The 15,090-nt window shown below is 45.0% G+C and overlaps 1 protein-coding gene across 3 annotated transcripts in view; it reads left to right on the forward strand.

The window, feature by feature from the left end:
• LOC306922474 (nucleosome-remodeling factor subunit BPTF-like) overlaps nucleotides 1–13,942 on the forward strand; it is a 52,445-nt gene extending 38,503 nt beyond the window's left edge. For all 3 annotated transcript variants that reach the window (XM_079500112.1, XM_079500113.1, XM_079500114.1), the window contains 11 exons: nucleotides 193–473; nucleotides 2,239–2,358; nucleotides 2,939–3,100; nucleotides 3,877–3,959; nucleotides 6,009–6,234; nucleotides 6,460–6,818; nucleotides 7,290–7,463; nucleotides 7,749–7,941; nucleotides 9,141–9,225; nucleotides 11,660–11,846; nucleotides 12,975–13,942. In XM_079500112.1, the coding sequence (XP_079356238.1) occupies nucleotides 193–473; nucleotides 2,239–2,358; nucleotides 2,939–3,100; nucleotides 3,877–3,959; nucleotides 6,009–6,234; nucleotides 6,460–6,818; nucleotides 7,290–7,463; nucleotides 7,749–7,941; nucleotides 9,141–9,225; nucleotides 11,660–11,846; nucleotides 12,975–12,981 (1,877 nt within the window). In that variant the 3' untranslated portion in view covers nucleotides 12,982–13,942. The remainder of the gene's footprint in view (nucleotides 1–192; nucleotides 474–2,238; nucleotides 2,359–2,938; nucleotides 3,101–3,876; nucleotides 3,960–6,008; nucleotides 6,235–6,459; nucleotides 6,819–7,289; nucleotides 7,464–7,748; nucleotides 7,942–9,140; nucleotides 9,226–11,659; nucleotides 11,847–12,974) is intronic.
• The last annotated feature ends 1,148 nt before the right edge of the window (nucleotides 13,943–15,090 follow it).

Raw genomic sequence — 15,090 nt, forward strand, 5'->3', positions numbered from 1 at the left:
CTTGGGTCGACGTGCAACAGGACATATCACACCGCTGGGGCGAACGCTAAAACCATCTCATCCCGTCTCGACCCTTTGGTGTGGTTTGGGTTTGAGTTGTCCATGACATGAAATAGTTTGTTATACTGGGCTAAGCAGATGGCAATGTCAGCCGTCACCCTTATTCACATACAAATTCTCTCTCTCCATCAGTTACTACGGCTGCCGGACAGCCCCACTCCGCCACCCCCACTAAGACCCCAGCCCAGCCCGCCCAGCAGGCCGCTGCCCCGGTCCAGGCGGGTGCCACCCCGCTGGCCGCCACCAGCACCCCTCCCTCTGCCACCCCCCAGGGCCAGTTGCCCCCTCAGACTCAGCCCCACATGCCCATCCAGTCTCCTACACCGTTGCAGGTGAAGACGCAGGGAGGGAGGACCCAGCTGCAGATCCAGCAGAGCCCACATCTGATCAGTGTCCCAGGGCTCCAACAACAGGTACAGTTGGGGCAGGAGAGTTAATCGTGTTACAGTGTTTATATTCAGAAATGCTTAGCCTGTTAAATCCTCTAGATTTGATGAACTTGACCCGATTTGGCTCTTAGACCCCTTTTTGAGGGGCGCCTATATACAGCTTTTGTCCCCACAAAATGTCCACAACACAAACATTAAATGCCATTGACAATGAAGGGAAAATGTACGTCATCTTGTCCCCACACGTCTCATATTTGCCATCGACAATGAAAGGAGAAATTAGGTTAAATGTCTGCCAAATATGATGTAAATTTGTGGCAACACAAACATTAAATGCCATTGACAATGAATGGAAGGTCATGTATATCCATGGAGGAGCAGGAGACCGGATTACTAACGATATCTACAAGTTGGACACCACCACAATGGTCTGGATTTTAATTAACACCAGAGGGGCTCCACCCGATTCATTTTCATATCACTCCGCCACCATCATCAGGACAGATGTTTGTATTTGGTATCCGGAATAATGATGGCAACAGCATCAGTGTGTTTGACACTGAGACTGACAACTGGCTGATCACGCCTTCTGCACCGCTTCTACCAGAACGCAGGCTTCATTCAGCTTTTGCCTACAATGGGGAGCTGTACATATTTGGTGTCAACGACTTGGATCAGAACTTCAGTCATCTGTGGAAATTCAATCGCAATACATTCTCATGGAAGACAGTTGTGCCCAAGGGGAAAGGCCTGTCTGAGATGGACGAATGGACGTGCTGTTGCATGGTGGGAGATCGTATCATCCTCTTTGGAAGCAGACATTCAACTGGCCTGTCCATCTTAGACTTAAGTCCTATGCTGAAGTCGCTATGCAAACTAGCGGTTATTCAGTATGGTTTGGAGCAGGCCCTGCAGGGCTCCCACATAATGTCAGGTGGGAACTGGCTGCCATGACTACCAACAGCAACTGAAGAAAACCGTCCAACTTCACAATGTTGGGAGTATCCACTATCCAGTCAATTGACAGGATCAGACTATGTATTCCGTCTACATTTCCAAAAAGCAATGCATGTATGTAACTGACCAAAAGCAGGGATAACCCATATTCTCACCAGCAATGAAAATAAGACTAGAGGGGATATCAAAAGTAGAGTTGTTCCGATACTGGTATCGGGTCTCGGGCAGATACCACCCTCAAGTATTCGTACTCTGAACCGGGCCCCGATACTCTGACCCGAGTACCAAAACATCCAGTTAACGCTAAGCTGAACAAATGCAACGGGAGCAAGTCTGACCCAACACTGCAGCAAATCGCCAGAAACAGCCGATCTACAAGCATCAATGACAACTGACAACTGAAGTGTAGGCATGACAATGAAATTAAATTGGAGAAAAAGGGGGTAACTCAACAAATATTAAAAGTACTCGTATCGGTACTCGGTATCGGCGAGTACTAAAAATTAAGTACTCGTACTCGGTCTGAAAATAAATGGTATCGGGACCCATTGGCCAGGTTTCCCAATGGAGTTTTGGGCTTACAGGTGTGCAGCGCATGGACACATGGCCAGAAGGCCACCAGTAGGCCGCACACAGGCTTCTGTGTGCGGCTAATTGGCTGCATGGCAATATTTGCCATTGTCAATGAAAGGAGAAATTAGGTCAAATGTCCGCCAAATACGACGTAAATGTAACCAACCAATTACATAAATTCAGTTGTTCATGAGATGATGTATACACCAAATTTCTTCGCCGAAAATGTTGATAAAGTTGCATTCCTTGTTTGGTGTAGGTGCTCGCCCAGCTCCAGGCCCAGCAGACGGCTGGAGGAGGCTCCCTCCCCCAGCAGATCAAACTGCAGCTGCCCTTCCAGATCCAGCAGCCTGGGGCCACCCCAGCCCAGGGAGGACAGGTACTGTAACTTCTCTTTAGCGCTGGAACAATCCTGCATGTTCATTTAACATGCAGGATTAAAAAGATGTTTTGTCGTGATGACAATTTGTAGCCCCTAGCAGTGGGGCTCTACGTTTGGCAATGGAGGTCAGTCCACCCGTCGGTTGGTCCGTCGCAGTCCACCAGTTTTGTCCCAAACAACATATTTTAAATATTGGCCCAACAGCTATACTGGCTGCATCGCCATGGAATTTGCTGTGCACTCTCATGCTCCCCAGGGCCCAAGAGTTCTAAAATTATTTATTTTTAATCAGATTATCTCAGTAAAGATCATAAAGATAAATATAATTTAATCATTGATTAAAGGTTTTGAACTCTTGGGACCAAAGGATGATTCCAGGTGTTCCAGTGGCCTTTCCCTCTTGTATCACCCTTTGGAAAAACACAACTTATCTCAAAATGTTAAGCGGGATTGGACATTGTGCCACAGTAACTAAGTGTATATGTTGTACTGCTACACTACAGCAGGTCAACGTACTGTGTTTTTGTGCGTAGTTGTTGATGTTCATGTCATTGTGTTGTTGTTGTGTGACCTGTAGATGGGCAACGTGGTGACCATCCAGACGGCGTCTGTCCAGGAACAGCTCCAGAGGATCCAACAGCTCAGAGAGCAACAGCAACAGAAGAAGAGACAGGCGGCCGAGGCCAAGAGGGAACAGAGCCTCAATGCGGCCAACCAGAGCGACATCATCGCCAAACAGGTGGGGGAAGGGTGTGTGTTTTTTCAGGCAGCCATCCAGCCAGGTCATTCATCCTGGTATGAGGGTCGGTCTCTCTCCCTGCCATCAGTACATAAACATTCCTCGTCCTCCAACCCCGTCCTTACGCTGCCTTTATTTTCACAACCTTCTGTCTGTTTGAACTACCACTACTGTGTGTGTGTGTGTGTGTGTGTGTGTGTGTGTGTGTGTGTGTGTGTGTGTGTGTGTGTGTGTGTGTGTGTGTGTGTGTGTGTGTGTGTGTGTGTGTGTGTGTGTGTGTGTGTGTGTGTGTGTGTGTGTGTGTGTGTGTGTGTGTGTGTGGCGGGCGGGCGGGCGGGCGGGCGGGCGGGCGGGCGGGCGGGCGGGCGGGCGTGCGTGCGCGCGAAGAGTTCGAGAAAATGAATGTTTTTAGTTGTTGCTGTGTGTCTGTACCATATTACTATTGTACACGTCTCACTGTCTGTTTGACTTATGCCTGCTATTTTAGGTTTATTTTGGATGTGAATGTCCCAGTATGTGTACATACCAGTGCTTATTTGCATGTCATGTCTGTCTGTCTGTCTGTCCATTACTTATAGTTATATGACAGCTGTGTGTGGCCTGTCTGACTGATTCACATTTCATTATTAATCCTCTTATGTATTATCATGTAAGCTCTCTACAGTAGTTAAGTTGGAGCCATTCAAGTCCAAAACTGTCCTCTTGAAGATGGTTGATTAAAACAATTATCTGTCTGGCTGTCTAATTTGTTGTTGGTTGTGTGTGTATTGTTGTAGGTGGTGATGAAGCAAAATGCTGTGATCGAGCATTTAAAACAAAAGAAGACCATGACACCTGCAGAGAGAGAAGACAACCAGAGGTAGTGTGTGTGTGTGTGTGTGTGTGTGTGTGTGTGTGTGTGTGTGTGTGTGTGTGTGTGTGTGTCTGTGTCTGTGTCTGTGTCTGTGTGTCTGTGTGTGTGGATTTACACACAGAGGTCATCATCGCCACACCCTAGCTGTCGACCTCTTGTTTGGCATGTGTGTGCATGTAGCCGAGCCTGTGCACGTGTCCACATGTGCGACCTACATAGCAAAGTCTCCCTCCCTGCAGGGGGGGGGGGGGGGGGCAGTGCAAGGCAGGAGGTTTACATTGAAGTGGTGTTGTGGGTCATGGGAAGGTTCGGACCTGAGCATCACCACACTCACTGCGACTGCACCGAATAACATGCACTCACACTGTTCCCAGTGGAAATGACGAGGAGCTCTGAGGAACGTGATCTGCAAAAATAATTGAAAACGCCCATCCCTCGGAGAGCTGACTCTCAACGTTTAAATAACACTCTTCACCGCCTGTTGCCATTGTCCATGTGTTTCCCTCTAACAAAAGAAAAAAACATATTTCTGAGGGTAAACATCAACCAAGAATACAGTACAATGCATGCGCTCACTTATTCTAGTGACTGAGTAAGGAGAAAATGCCATTTCCTACTGACTCTGACAAAAAAACATTTATGATAATACTCGCAGAGTAATGGTCCCAAATGACTCGTACAGAAAACCTCTCAAGGATAGCACAAAAACAAGAGCGAAGTTCTCGCCATGGGCCATCCTTTCCTAGATGTGGGTAGGCAGGTCCTACCAGCGTTTCTACCACACAGAGAGGCGTGACCCGTCACCGACCCTGACAACCATGTGTTTGTGTCCACAGCGTGGCCATTCACACCAAGCTGAAACAGCAGAGCCACGCAGCTGTGAGCTCGCAACACCAGCTCCTCATCTGTCTCCTGCCTCATTTGTCATTCTCGTCTCTGCGTGTGTGCCCGTTTGTTACCACGTCTACTTGTCTGTCTTTAACAACGTCTTCCATTTTTTAAAAACCGAAACGAACCGGGTCAAACCGGGGAACTGAGACCACTGAGATGGTGTGTGTGTGTGGGTGTGTGTGTTAATGTGTGTCATTTAGCTAATTTCTCTACTCTAGGTTAGACTGTCTTCTCCGCTTTCTTTTTAATCAGATAGTGCAGTACAATGAGTACTGATGAAAAAATATACTCCAGGGCTCGACCCATCCCTGACCCTGATAAGAGTGTGTGATTGATAGTCATTGTGACGTCCATTTAACTACTCACACGTAGGTGCGCTCAACAAGCTATTTTGTTGGTGAAGCCAATGGCTGCCAACATAAACAATCCTTCTGTTGGCTGAGAACGTTAGGGTATGTTAGAAAACATACTGCAGAGGGTGAAGCTCAGTGAAGAGTATTCACAACCAGAGCGGCACTTCAACTGGAAATTTATTTTATAAAAGTTTTCTACATTGTACTAATGCTTGGTATTATAGGAAGCAAACTAAACTTACTAAATATGTTGTTGACTATGTTCCATAATATTGCATTCTTTTGCAGATAATTTCTGCTCAAGTCTGGAGAAACAAGATATTCTTCGGTTTTGTTTTAGATGTCTGTCTTTCTTTAATCTCTTAGCTATCACATTTTTCCGTTTCCTGCTTTATCATGTCTCTAAGAGAAGAGTATGGCTTCCCCATTGCTCATGTAGGAGCCTCGGACAGACACTGTCTAAACACTGAGGAATACAATCCTCCCCCTAACATCTGTCATACATGTGACCGAATAACTGGACTCTCTGTAGGCTCACAATATTTGAATTCCCACCATGTCACACATCCTGCCATTTGGCTTTTTAGAGTAGTATGAATTTATTAAAGGAGTAGTTCGCCCCTTAGATTACTTATTTTCTATCAATTACAAACCCCATGAAGCCTTGAATTCATGGAGATTGTTTTTGTTTGTTTATGTCTCATTCCTAAGCCAATACTTTTAGTGGCGGAGACTCAAAGGTTTGAACAATTATTTTGCCACTCATTCTGTCTCTAAAGTTGTTCTCGCTCTCCTCGTCCTTCCATTCCAGGGCGATAGTGTGCAACCAGGTGATGAAGTTCATCCTCGACCGGATAGACAAGGACGAGAAGCAGGCCGCCAAGAAGAGGAAGAAGGAGGAGGTGGTGGAGCAGAAGAGAAGGTTGGCCAACGCCTCCAAGCTCTCCTCGCTCCTCTACCGCCACAAAGAGAGCCTCAAGACGGAGATCCTGAAAAAACGCACCCTGCTCGACAAGGAGCTGCAGCTTGAGGCGCAGGTGCGAGTCAGGGGGAGATGAGAGAAATTGTGTGGGGGGGGGGGGGGGGGGGGGGGGTCGGTGTAGCTTAGCTTTAGCAGAACACTCACTCACTCACAGCCAGACTTGGACTCATTTTTATATCCTACCACATATTGCGACAGGATAGAAATACAGCTACCAAACGTCATTCACCATGTCACCTTTCGTACAGGCCTGTAACCAAGCCATTCTTCATTCCCTCAGGAGGAGCTGAGGAAAGATCTATTACGCCTTCGGAAGGAGAAGGAGAGGGCTCAGGCCGTAGCCTACCAGGCTGCCCAGGCGGCAGCAGTGGCGGCGGCGGCCGCAGCCCGCGGCCATACGCCGCACAGCCTGGCGCGTGCGCACGCCACCGCAACCCCCCACCACCACCAGCACCACCTCGCCTCCGCCGCCACCACCGCCTCCACACCACACAAGAGGAAGCGGGAGGAGGATCAGCGGGAGTCGCCGCCCTCGGCCAAGTCCAAGAAGAAGAAGATGATCTCCACCACCAGCAGCAAGGACAGCAGGAAAGACATAAAGCTCTACTGTGTCTGCAAGACGCCCTACGACGAGACCAAGTATGAGTCTGACCTCTAGAATCTGATCTCTACCGCACTTTAATATCTGATCACTACTATACCAGTGGTTCTCAAACGTTCAGGACCTCTACATTAATAAGCATTGGACACAGACCCCATCAGAAAATAGTTTGTGCATACAAGATTTGTGTCGTTAAATAGTTTCAAACATGTTTTTGACAATGTTTGTGACACATTGTACACCGATGTATATCGGTTAAACTGGTTAAACTGATTTTGATGCTCTATTAACTCATTTTGCTGTGGGCCCCATGGAACCTAGTCAACCTACTCAAGCACCCCTGGGGGTCCCCTGGGGGTCCCCTGATCCGACTTTGAGAACCACTGCACCATACCATAACGCTACTCTGATCACTGTTCCACACCTTTATTTGATTGGTCATTTATTTCACTGTAGTATATTTTATTAAAACTGCTAATTAATTGATCCATGACTTTTTCCCTCCACAGGTTCTACATCGGCTGCGACCTGTGCACCAACTGGTACCACGGCGAATGTGTAGGCATCACGGAAAAGGAAGCCAAGAAAATGGACGACTACATCTGCGTCGAGTGTAAACGTGGCCAAGAGGGCAAAAAAGAGGAGCTGTTCTGCATCTGTCAGACGCCATACGATGAGTCACAGTAAGAAGCTAGGGACAACCTGTGTGTGTGTGTGTGTGTGTGTGGGGAATAGCAGCATTTCTTCTTCTTTTAAACTGGAGGGTGATTATTAATCATTGTGAAAGTGAACTTTTTTCTCTTTTTTTTGTAGCCAATTGTGGGCAATTTTGTTTTTTTTGCTTCACCCGCACCAGATTCCTCTGACATTTTGAGAGTTCATGTCGACATTTTTGCTTGTACATTTCTGGACTCACAATGTCGTCTCACCCCTCTCTCACTCGCTCTCGCTCTCGTGTGTGTGTGCAGGTTCTACATCGGGTGTGACCGCTGTCAGAACTGGTACCACGGCCGCTGCGTGGGCATCCTGCAGAGCGAGGCCAACCACATTGACGAGTACGTGTGTCCACAGTGTCAGTCCACAGAGGAGGCTATGACAGTCCTTACACCCCTTACGGAAAAGGACTTTGAAGGCCTTAAGAGAATTCTACGTTCCTTACAGGTATGTATTGTAGGAGACACACACACACACACACGTAAACATAAACATACAGACGTTTACTTAGAAGGGGCGTCCTTAGGCGCTTCCATAGTGTGGTTCAATTTATTAGCGGATTACAGACTCTATGAAGGCTTAAAGATGCACCCATGTCCCTATGGCTATGTGGAACACCTGACATTTTCTTTCACAGATTTGGGAAGTGCTAGGACACACTGAAAGACACACACACTCATGCTCACCTGCACATTCACATACTTCCTCATTCCCATCAGGAGTCAGGAATGTCCTCTCGCATGCATGCACGCGTGCTGCGTCCTCCTCCCTCCAGAGATGTGTCAATCTCACAGTTGTTTGTTTTTTGTCCATAAGCATGGATTAAAGTTCTCAGTCGCCACGACTGATTTCAATCATTTGGAATCCATAGAAGTCAGCATGTCTTCTATTGACCTTTTACAGACCGCGGCCATGTTGCCATCAGAGTTTGGAAGCACTCGTTTTCAGTAAAGCAATGTCCTGCTGCCTCTAGCATTATGTGCTAATTCAACACAGGTGGTACGCAGGGCAGTTGAGTGATATCTAACGAGCACTTCCAAACTCCAACACATCACCTGCAAGGACAGAAAGTAACTCATAACATGATTATAGTGGATTTTTATGAAACAAACACTTTGAAGATAGAAAGATAATAATTCAAGCTTTCCGTACAGCTGCAATGTTGGTGAGTTTGACGTTGTGTAATACAATCAGATAGGACTTTTCTGTTTGGATGAATGGGCTGCCAATGGGAACCTAGGCAGCACCTTGCCATTACCTTATATGGTAAGATGGCCGCGTCTGCATATGGAGAATAGAAGTGTGTCCTGCACACGTCGCAGTGCGACGTGTTGTAAGCTTGCCTATTTCCGGCTAGTAGTTATTTCATCTTTCAGAAAACCCTAATGATCTCAGATATTTCATAACCGCAATCGTTAACGCCTCAATCTGCAATTTCTTCAACTGGTTAGCTGTATGGCTACCAAAATATCATCATTTTACATATTGTTAAGTGTGTAGGACACACCGCGCTAGTGTGTGGTGACTCATTTCACGCTGTTTCACAAATTACATATTAGGACATGGCCTAGCAACATTTTTCAGTTGTGAGATTTTATTATGCTTTAATCCATACATAAGCCTCAGCGTTTTCTCTTCTCCTTCAGGCACATAAAATGGCATGGCCCTTCCTGGAGCCGGTGGATACTAATGATGCCCCAGACTACTACAAAGTTATCAAGGAACCAATGGGTGAGTAGAGGCATTGCTGACCTGTCTGTGTCCACATATACACATCTGACCCCCATCTGAAAATATGTTGTTCCAGGGACACCCCCCCCCCCCCCCCCCTCCCCCTAGAAGAAAGATTTGAGTTAAAAATGTGTGCTGTGAAAGAGTATAGGCCTATATTCAAAGATTTGCACACATTTTCACGATTTTTCAAAAAAAATAAAAGATGAGCTATGAGCTTATAGATCTGCTATTTTTCAACAGCTACAGTTTAAAGCTATGAGGTGACGCAGATGCTCAGATCTAAATGGGTTAACAGAAGGAAATTATAATAAACCAGGTTTTACTTGTGTGCTCACACACTAGTTCTTCGCTCTTTATATTTCTTTCTTTCTTTCTAAATTCCGTACACTTTTTTTGTCCTTCCTACTACTTCCACATACTTTGTGCGAGCCCACACAGTTTCTACAGGAACTGCTTTTCTAGTTATATATTCACGTCTCCAATCCCTGTGACTGTATGTAGGCAACACAATTTTGGTGTGTCTTTACCTGTAGTTTTAATAATACTAATAACATTAAAATAAATTAATGCATAGACAAAAACCTCATCAACTTGTATACACACACACACTCACAGCCTCTTAAAGTGTTGCGGCCGGCCAGTTACCAGGAAGAAAGCCCTCCAACTCAGATCAAACCGGCCGTGTAAATGGGAACTTGCGTCACCGGGGCCTTTTTGAACTTCCACACAAACAAACCGTTAATGAGCGGCTCCGGGCCCCGCCGGGCTCCTGGTGGAAACAGCCCAGAGAGCCTCAAGCAGCCAGCCCCACACTCTGGCTCCTGTTGGCCTGCATGGCGCTGGAAACTACCCCCTTCTTCCTCCTCCTCCTCTGTCCACCTCCACCTCCTCTTTTTCTACCGCAAGAAAAAGACCTTGTTGAATAAAAAAAAAAAAAAATGTAAGAGAGGGGCGTCTGGCCAGCGTAGCTGCGGCCCTTCATCGCGTCAGGGTTTTTTCGAGATGAAATCAGAAGACAGAGAATAAGGAGGCCTTTGATATATCGGCCATGAGGTCTCTGAGTCCGGGTGGGGGCCGATGGAGGTTGAGACTCGGGATCTGTTTGTTTAAAAGCTGAGCCCCAGGGACGCGGCACGCAGCAAACCACTGGCAGCAGCAAATTATATGAAGAGCCCAACCAGCTCTCTCACTAACGAGCTCAATCTATTTGTTTTTAGTTTTCGTTTCGTTTCTAGTTTCTACTCTGCCACAATGTTATGCTTCCCACACCCACGGGCAGATGCCAAAGATAAAGATGCTCACAGACGGTGTATTTGTGTAGGCTAGTCGTTAAGCAGCAGGAGGACGTTTTGTTAGCAGCTCAACCAAACCAAACGTCCAACATAGATAAAAGTAATTACTCACCTACTGTTGCAGGTTCCATAAGTAATCCCAGTGTTGTTCAAGATGCATGGTTTTCATATTGTAAATAATTATGGTCGCGTGGTTTAGCGACTAGCACTATGACTATGAGAGGAGCACGTAACTTTGGGAAAGTGTCATAGTAGCTAAGATAGTTACTAGTTAAGATCACATTTGAGTTCCTTTTGAATGCCTGTCAGATTTCTCTACATAACTGTCTCAGCTGTTGGTGCGCAAATGCGCCTTGCATGACTTTGATCTACCGCGCAGAAAACATTTTGACGACGTATGCGCACTGGCGCACCGGTTGTGTGCCCCCTGATTATTAATAACATGTAACATGTAAACACAACATGAACATAGTACTCTTATTATGCATATCGCATTCTCGCCGAGATATATTTTCGAGAAAAATAACAAAAAAAATAATGGTTCAAGCCCATTAATTAAGATTCGAGTGCCAACCCTAACGAGCGAACGTTCTAACCCCGAATGTTCAGGGACAGCCTTACTATTTTCAAGGGACTAAGTAGAACCATCAGATATCTAACTAAGATTTTTGTTTTATTCAAGTGGCAAAGTAGAACCATGAAAGATCTTTGTATTCAGTGATGCGTCAGAGGTTTGGTTCATTTGGCAGCAGCTGTGTTCACAGGAACTTCAGTCTAATGACATTCTCCTCAGGAATGACAGCGGGTCAGATGTCGGTAATTGATTTTGACCAGTGAGTCGATTGGGGTTAGGGCTGGCGGAGGCTTTGAATTTTTGCTGTCACATATAAAGTGATGAACTGTACTCCAAAGATGCATATTTGAATGCTTATCAAGCACATGCCACAAAGGCTGCAATTACTTTGAAGCAAGTATGCAGATTTCTGGAGGCAAGTCGATGAGAAAAATCGTGATATACTGCTAGACCCTCATTGACTTTCCTGCCAGAAGTGCATTTATTTTCTGCGTATGTGATGTTTTGTCTTTGGCAAAGAGCCAAATGGTATTCAGTAAGTCCATCTCTCATCTCCGGTGCACAGACCTTTCCACCATGGAGGAGAGGTTGCAGAAGCGCAAGTACATCAAGCTGACAGAGTTTGTGGCGGATATGACCAAAATCTTCGACAACTGCCGCTACTACAACCCCAGTGACTCGCCCTTCTACCAGAGTGCCGAGGTCCTGGAGACCTTCTTTGTTCAGAAGCTCAAAGGGTTCAAAGCCAGCAGGTAAGATGCTGGCAACTGTGACAGTGATGTCACTTGCTGCTCACCACCCCCTACCTCGAAAATAGGAGAGTCATTGATGGTACAGGGAAGGAGTGCAACAGGGTTACCTTCACTCACACTCAGTGTATTGTCACTGAATGTACATTCACGGTACTGTATGCTATATACAGTAGTGGTTTAAACACACTACCCCTCTTCACAATTCATGGACCACTTAATTGTTTAGTTATTTTGTTATCTAAATAAAGGCAAAATAAAATATTATATTAAACATCAATTATCCACATTACAGATGTAGATTGAGCAGATTGTTTGTTTGAAATTGTCTTTGCATGTGAGTTGTGACCTTGTGTATGTTTCCTCTGACGTCAATGACTCCTGTCTTTGACCTCTCGTGTCGATCTCCCTCTGATAGTTGGACTCATCTGCAAATGTTTTGGGCTGTGACTAAACGGCAGGCCTCTGCACTGCACTGATTGTGCAGTGCACATCATGTTGCACTTAAATGTGCAATGCATCAGAAGAAATATGTAGATATTATAATAATCCGACCGCTCTGACAGCTTCCTAAAAAGTGCTCTTTGTGTAGGAAGCTGTTGTAGCTATAACAATGTAGGCGACATGGAGTGCCTTCACATTTTGCAGTTGCGTCTTCAAGCTCTGTTTTGCACGACACATGCTTCATACTTTCATCCATCCTCGTGTTTTCAAGTTTCCTCTCTGTCCTTATCTCAGTGTTTCTCTGCTTGACCACTTGAATTCACCTCAACCGCCAACGTGGCGATTTTCTTTTGATCGGGCATATTGTAGGGTACGATTTTGTACGTTCAGACGAAAAACCTAGTACTTAAACAAATTCTTGTTTCTCATACGTAACAAGAATGTAGTCATATGATCGATGAGAGAAAGCTAGAGTTCAAGACTGGGCTTTATTATCCCCATGAGGAAATTATTTTGTGAGGTTGAGTGTATCTAATGCATTTCAAACACCTAAAGTCAAAAAGAAAATTAGTCCAAGGCACTCTTCATGAAATGTGCGTCCAGCCTGAACCTAAGTGTAATGTTATCATGTGCTTCATCTGCATGTATTTACACCATCCATTCTCTCTCTCTCTCTCTCTCTTGCAGATTGTGATGTCATAACTCCTGGGTGCCGGGGTCACTCAAAAACAAAAAACACACAAAAACAGACAATTGGCCTATCCTGGACCTTGCTGTTTTTTTTATTTCCATAAAACAGCATTACAGATTTATATTAAAAAAAAAAAAAAAAAAGTGCATATATTAAAACCACACTATAGGTGTGCTTCCATTAGTATTTTAGAAGGACATGAACCTCAAATAGAAAAAAGAAGGAAGAAAAAATCTAATGTTCTAATTCTAATAATGGCAGCCATGTTGGTTACACAAAGCAAGGGAAAAATAAGCTTATTTTCGTACAGTCCTTGCAGAGAGATGACTGATATTTTGTTTTGGAAAAGGTAATCTCTTAAATGATATTAAATATTGGACACAAAACAAATAATTTTTGATATTGTCATTTCAGATAAGCTCCACAGCACAAACAAAGATAAGTTATAATTTGCAAACTTGACAGGACAAGTTTATTGTATTCACCATAATGGAACATTTTTACCTCAACTCAAAGCTGACTGTTTTAAAAAGTGACAGTTATTAGTTTTTCATTTTACCGGATGTCTCCATGTATATGTTATTTTATGTGCATATTATATCCTTTTGTGAAGGACTATTTTTATGTTCTAAAGGAAATAATGGTAGGACTTGTATAGAGAGGTCAGTGAGAGAAGAAATCTAGTTAGCTCTCCTGTTGTGAATATGATGAGCATGGAAGTGTCATGTTTCATGATGTAATGTGGTCTTTGTATATACACTGTTGAGCTAACGTTACATTATGACACTTGGTTAACATTTCACCAACATGGCTGCGTTAACTTTCCAAAAATGTCTGACCCCAATGGCATCCAATACATGTTTTTTTTTTGTATCCCCACCTCTTGTCTAGTGCATATTTTTGTCATATTGTCAAGCTTTTAATAAAAAAAAGAAAGAAATGACAACCAAGTCATCCAACTGTTTGCTCCTCCTCTCTGCCTGTCTCTGTAGGTCTCATAACAACAAACTGCAATCATCAGCCTCTTAGGTCCATTCTAAAAGATAAATGTCAAAACGGCACCCTCGCAGTTTACGCTGAACGAATTAAGCCATGGGGGTTCGATGCAGGCTGAGCCATGTCCACACAAAACCGTCCCCATCTGAACGGGGGGTCATGTCCCTGTTGAAATGACAACACCAAACTGATGCAGTGGCACCCAGCCGGACAGACCCCTCAGCCTCCCTTAACGTCCACAGTAGCGGTTATGGAAGAGAACAGAATTGAAAAGCCCCTTATTATCCAAAGCGTCCGAGGAAAACAACTGCAAAACGTGTCCCGGGGTAGATGCTGGGGCAAAGCAGCCCCCATCTTCTGGGGCCTAGCTGCCTTGACCAAGGTGGTCCTCCTATTCAGGTGAAGTGTATGGAGGACAGTGGACAGTGTGGATGGCCAGCCTGTGAAGCTAGCTCTAAACTGGTTGGAGGGCTGTGGAACGCAGCTGTGGAACCGAGCTGCAGTAGATGTTTGGAGAGTCGTCTTCATTCTATAGCTGATCTCTATTTTTGTGTATCCTGTATGGCCAGATGTCAGCTCCTCTTTTCCTAGCCTGTGGTGAAACTTTAATTTCATACTTTTACCTTCCAGTTGTCTCAACTTTGCCGCCTCAACTTCTCAATTCGAAGGTTTTTCCAGACAAACCAAAACAATACACACACACACCAGAGTCTGGTGTTATCTAGAACCTGAACCTGATCATGTTCTGATTTTCTCATGTTGTGTCACTCCCCTCGCGGCACTGCTGAAATTCTACATTTATAAACAATGGCACTGTATTTTTTTAGAAGCATTGTTATTTTTCTGAAAATTTAAAATAGGTGGAAGTTTTCTGTCGTCTCCACCAATGAGAATATTGTGTATAGACAATAGTGTTGGGGGTAATAGAGGGCTGTCCCTCATCGATCTCAAGAGCCCCATCACCTAAATGTACATTTCTGAAAGGGTCACGATTCCCACCCACCTTCAGCACCATTCAGAACAGAGAGCCATTGTGAAATTATTGTCAGGTGCGGTTTGGCCCGTGGCAGACTTATTTATGAGCCCTGGTTTTGTGGCTTCTCTTAATTTTCTTTT

This window comes from Electrona antarctica (assembly GCF_951216825.1).
Source record: "Electrona antarctica genome assembly, chromosome: 4".
Taxonomy (NCBI): domain Eukaryota; kingdom Metazoa; phylum Chordata; class Actinopteri; order Myctophiformes; family Myctophidae; genus Electrona; species Electrona antarctica.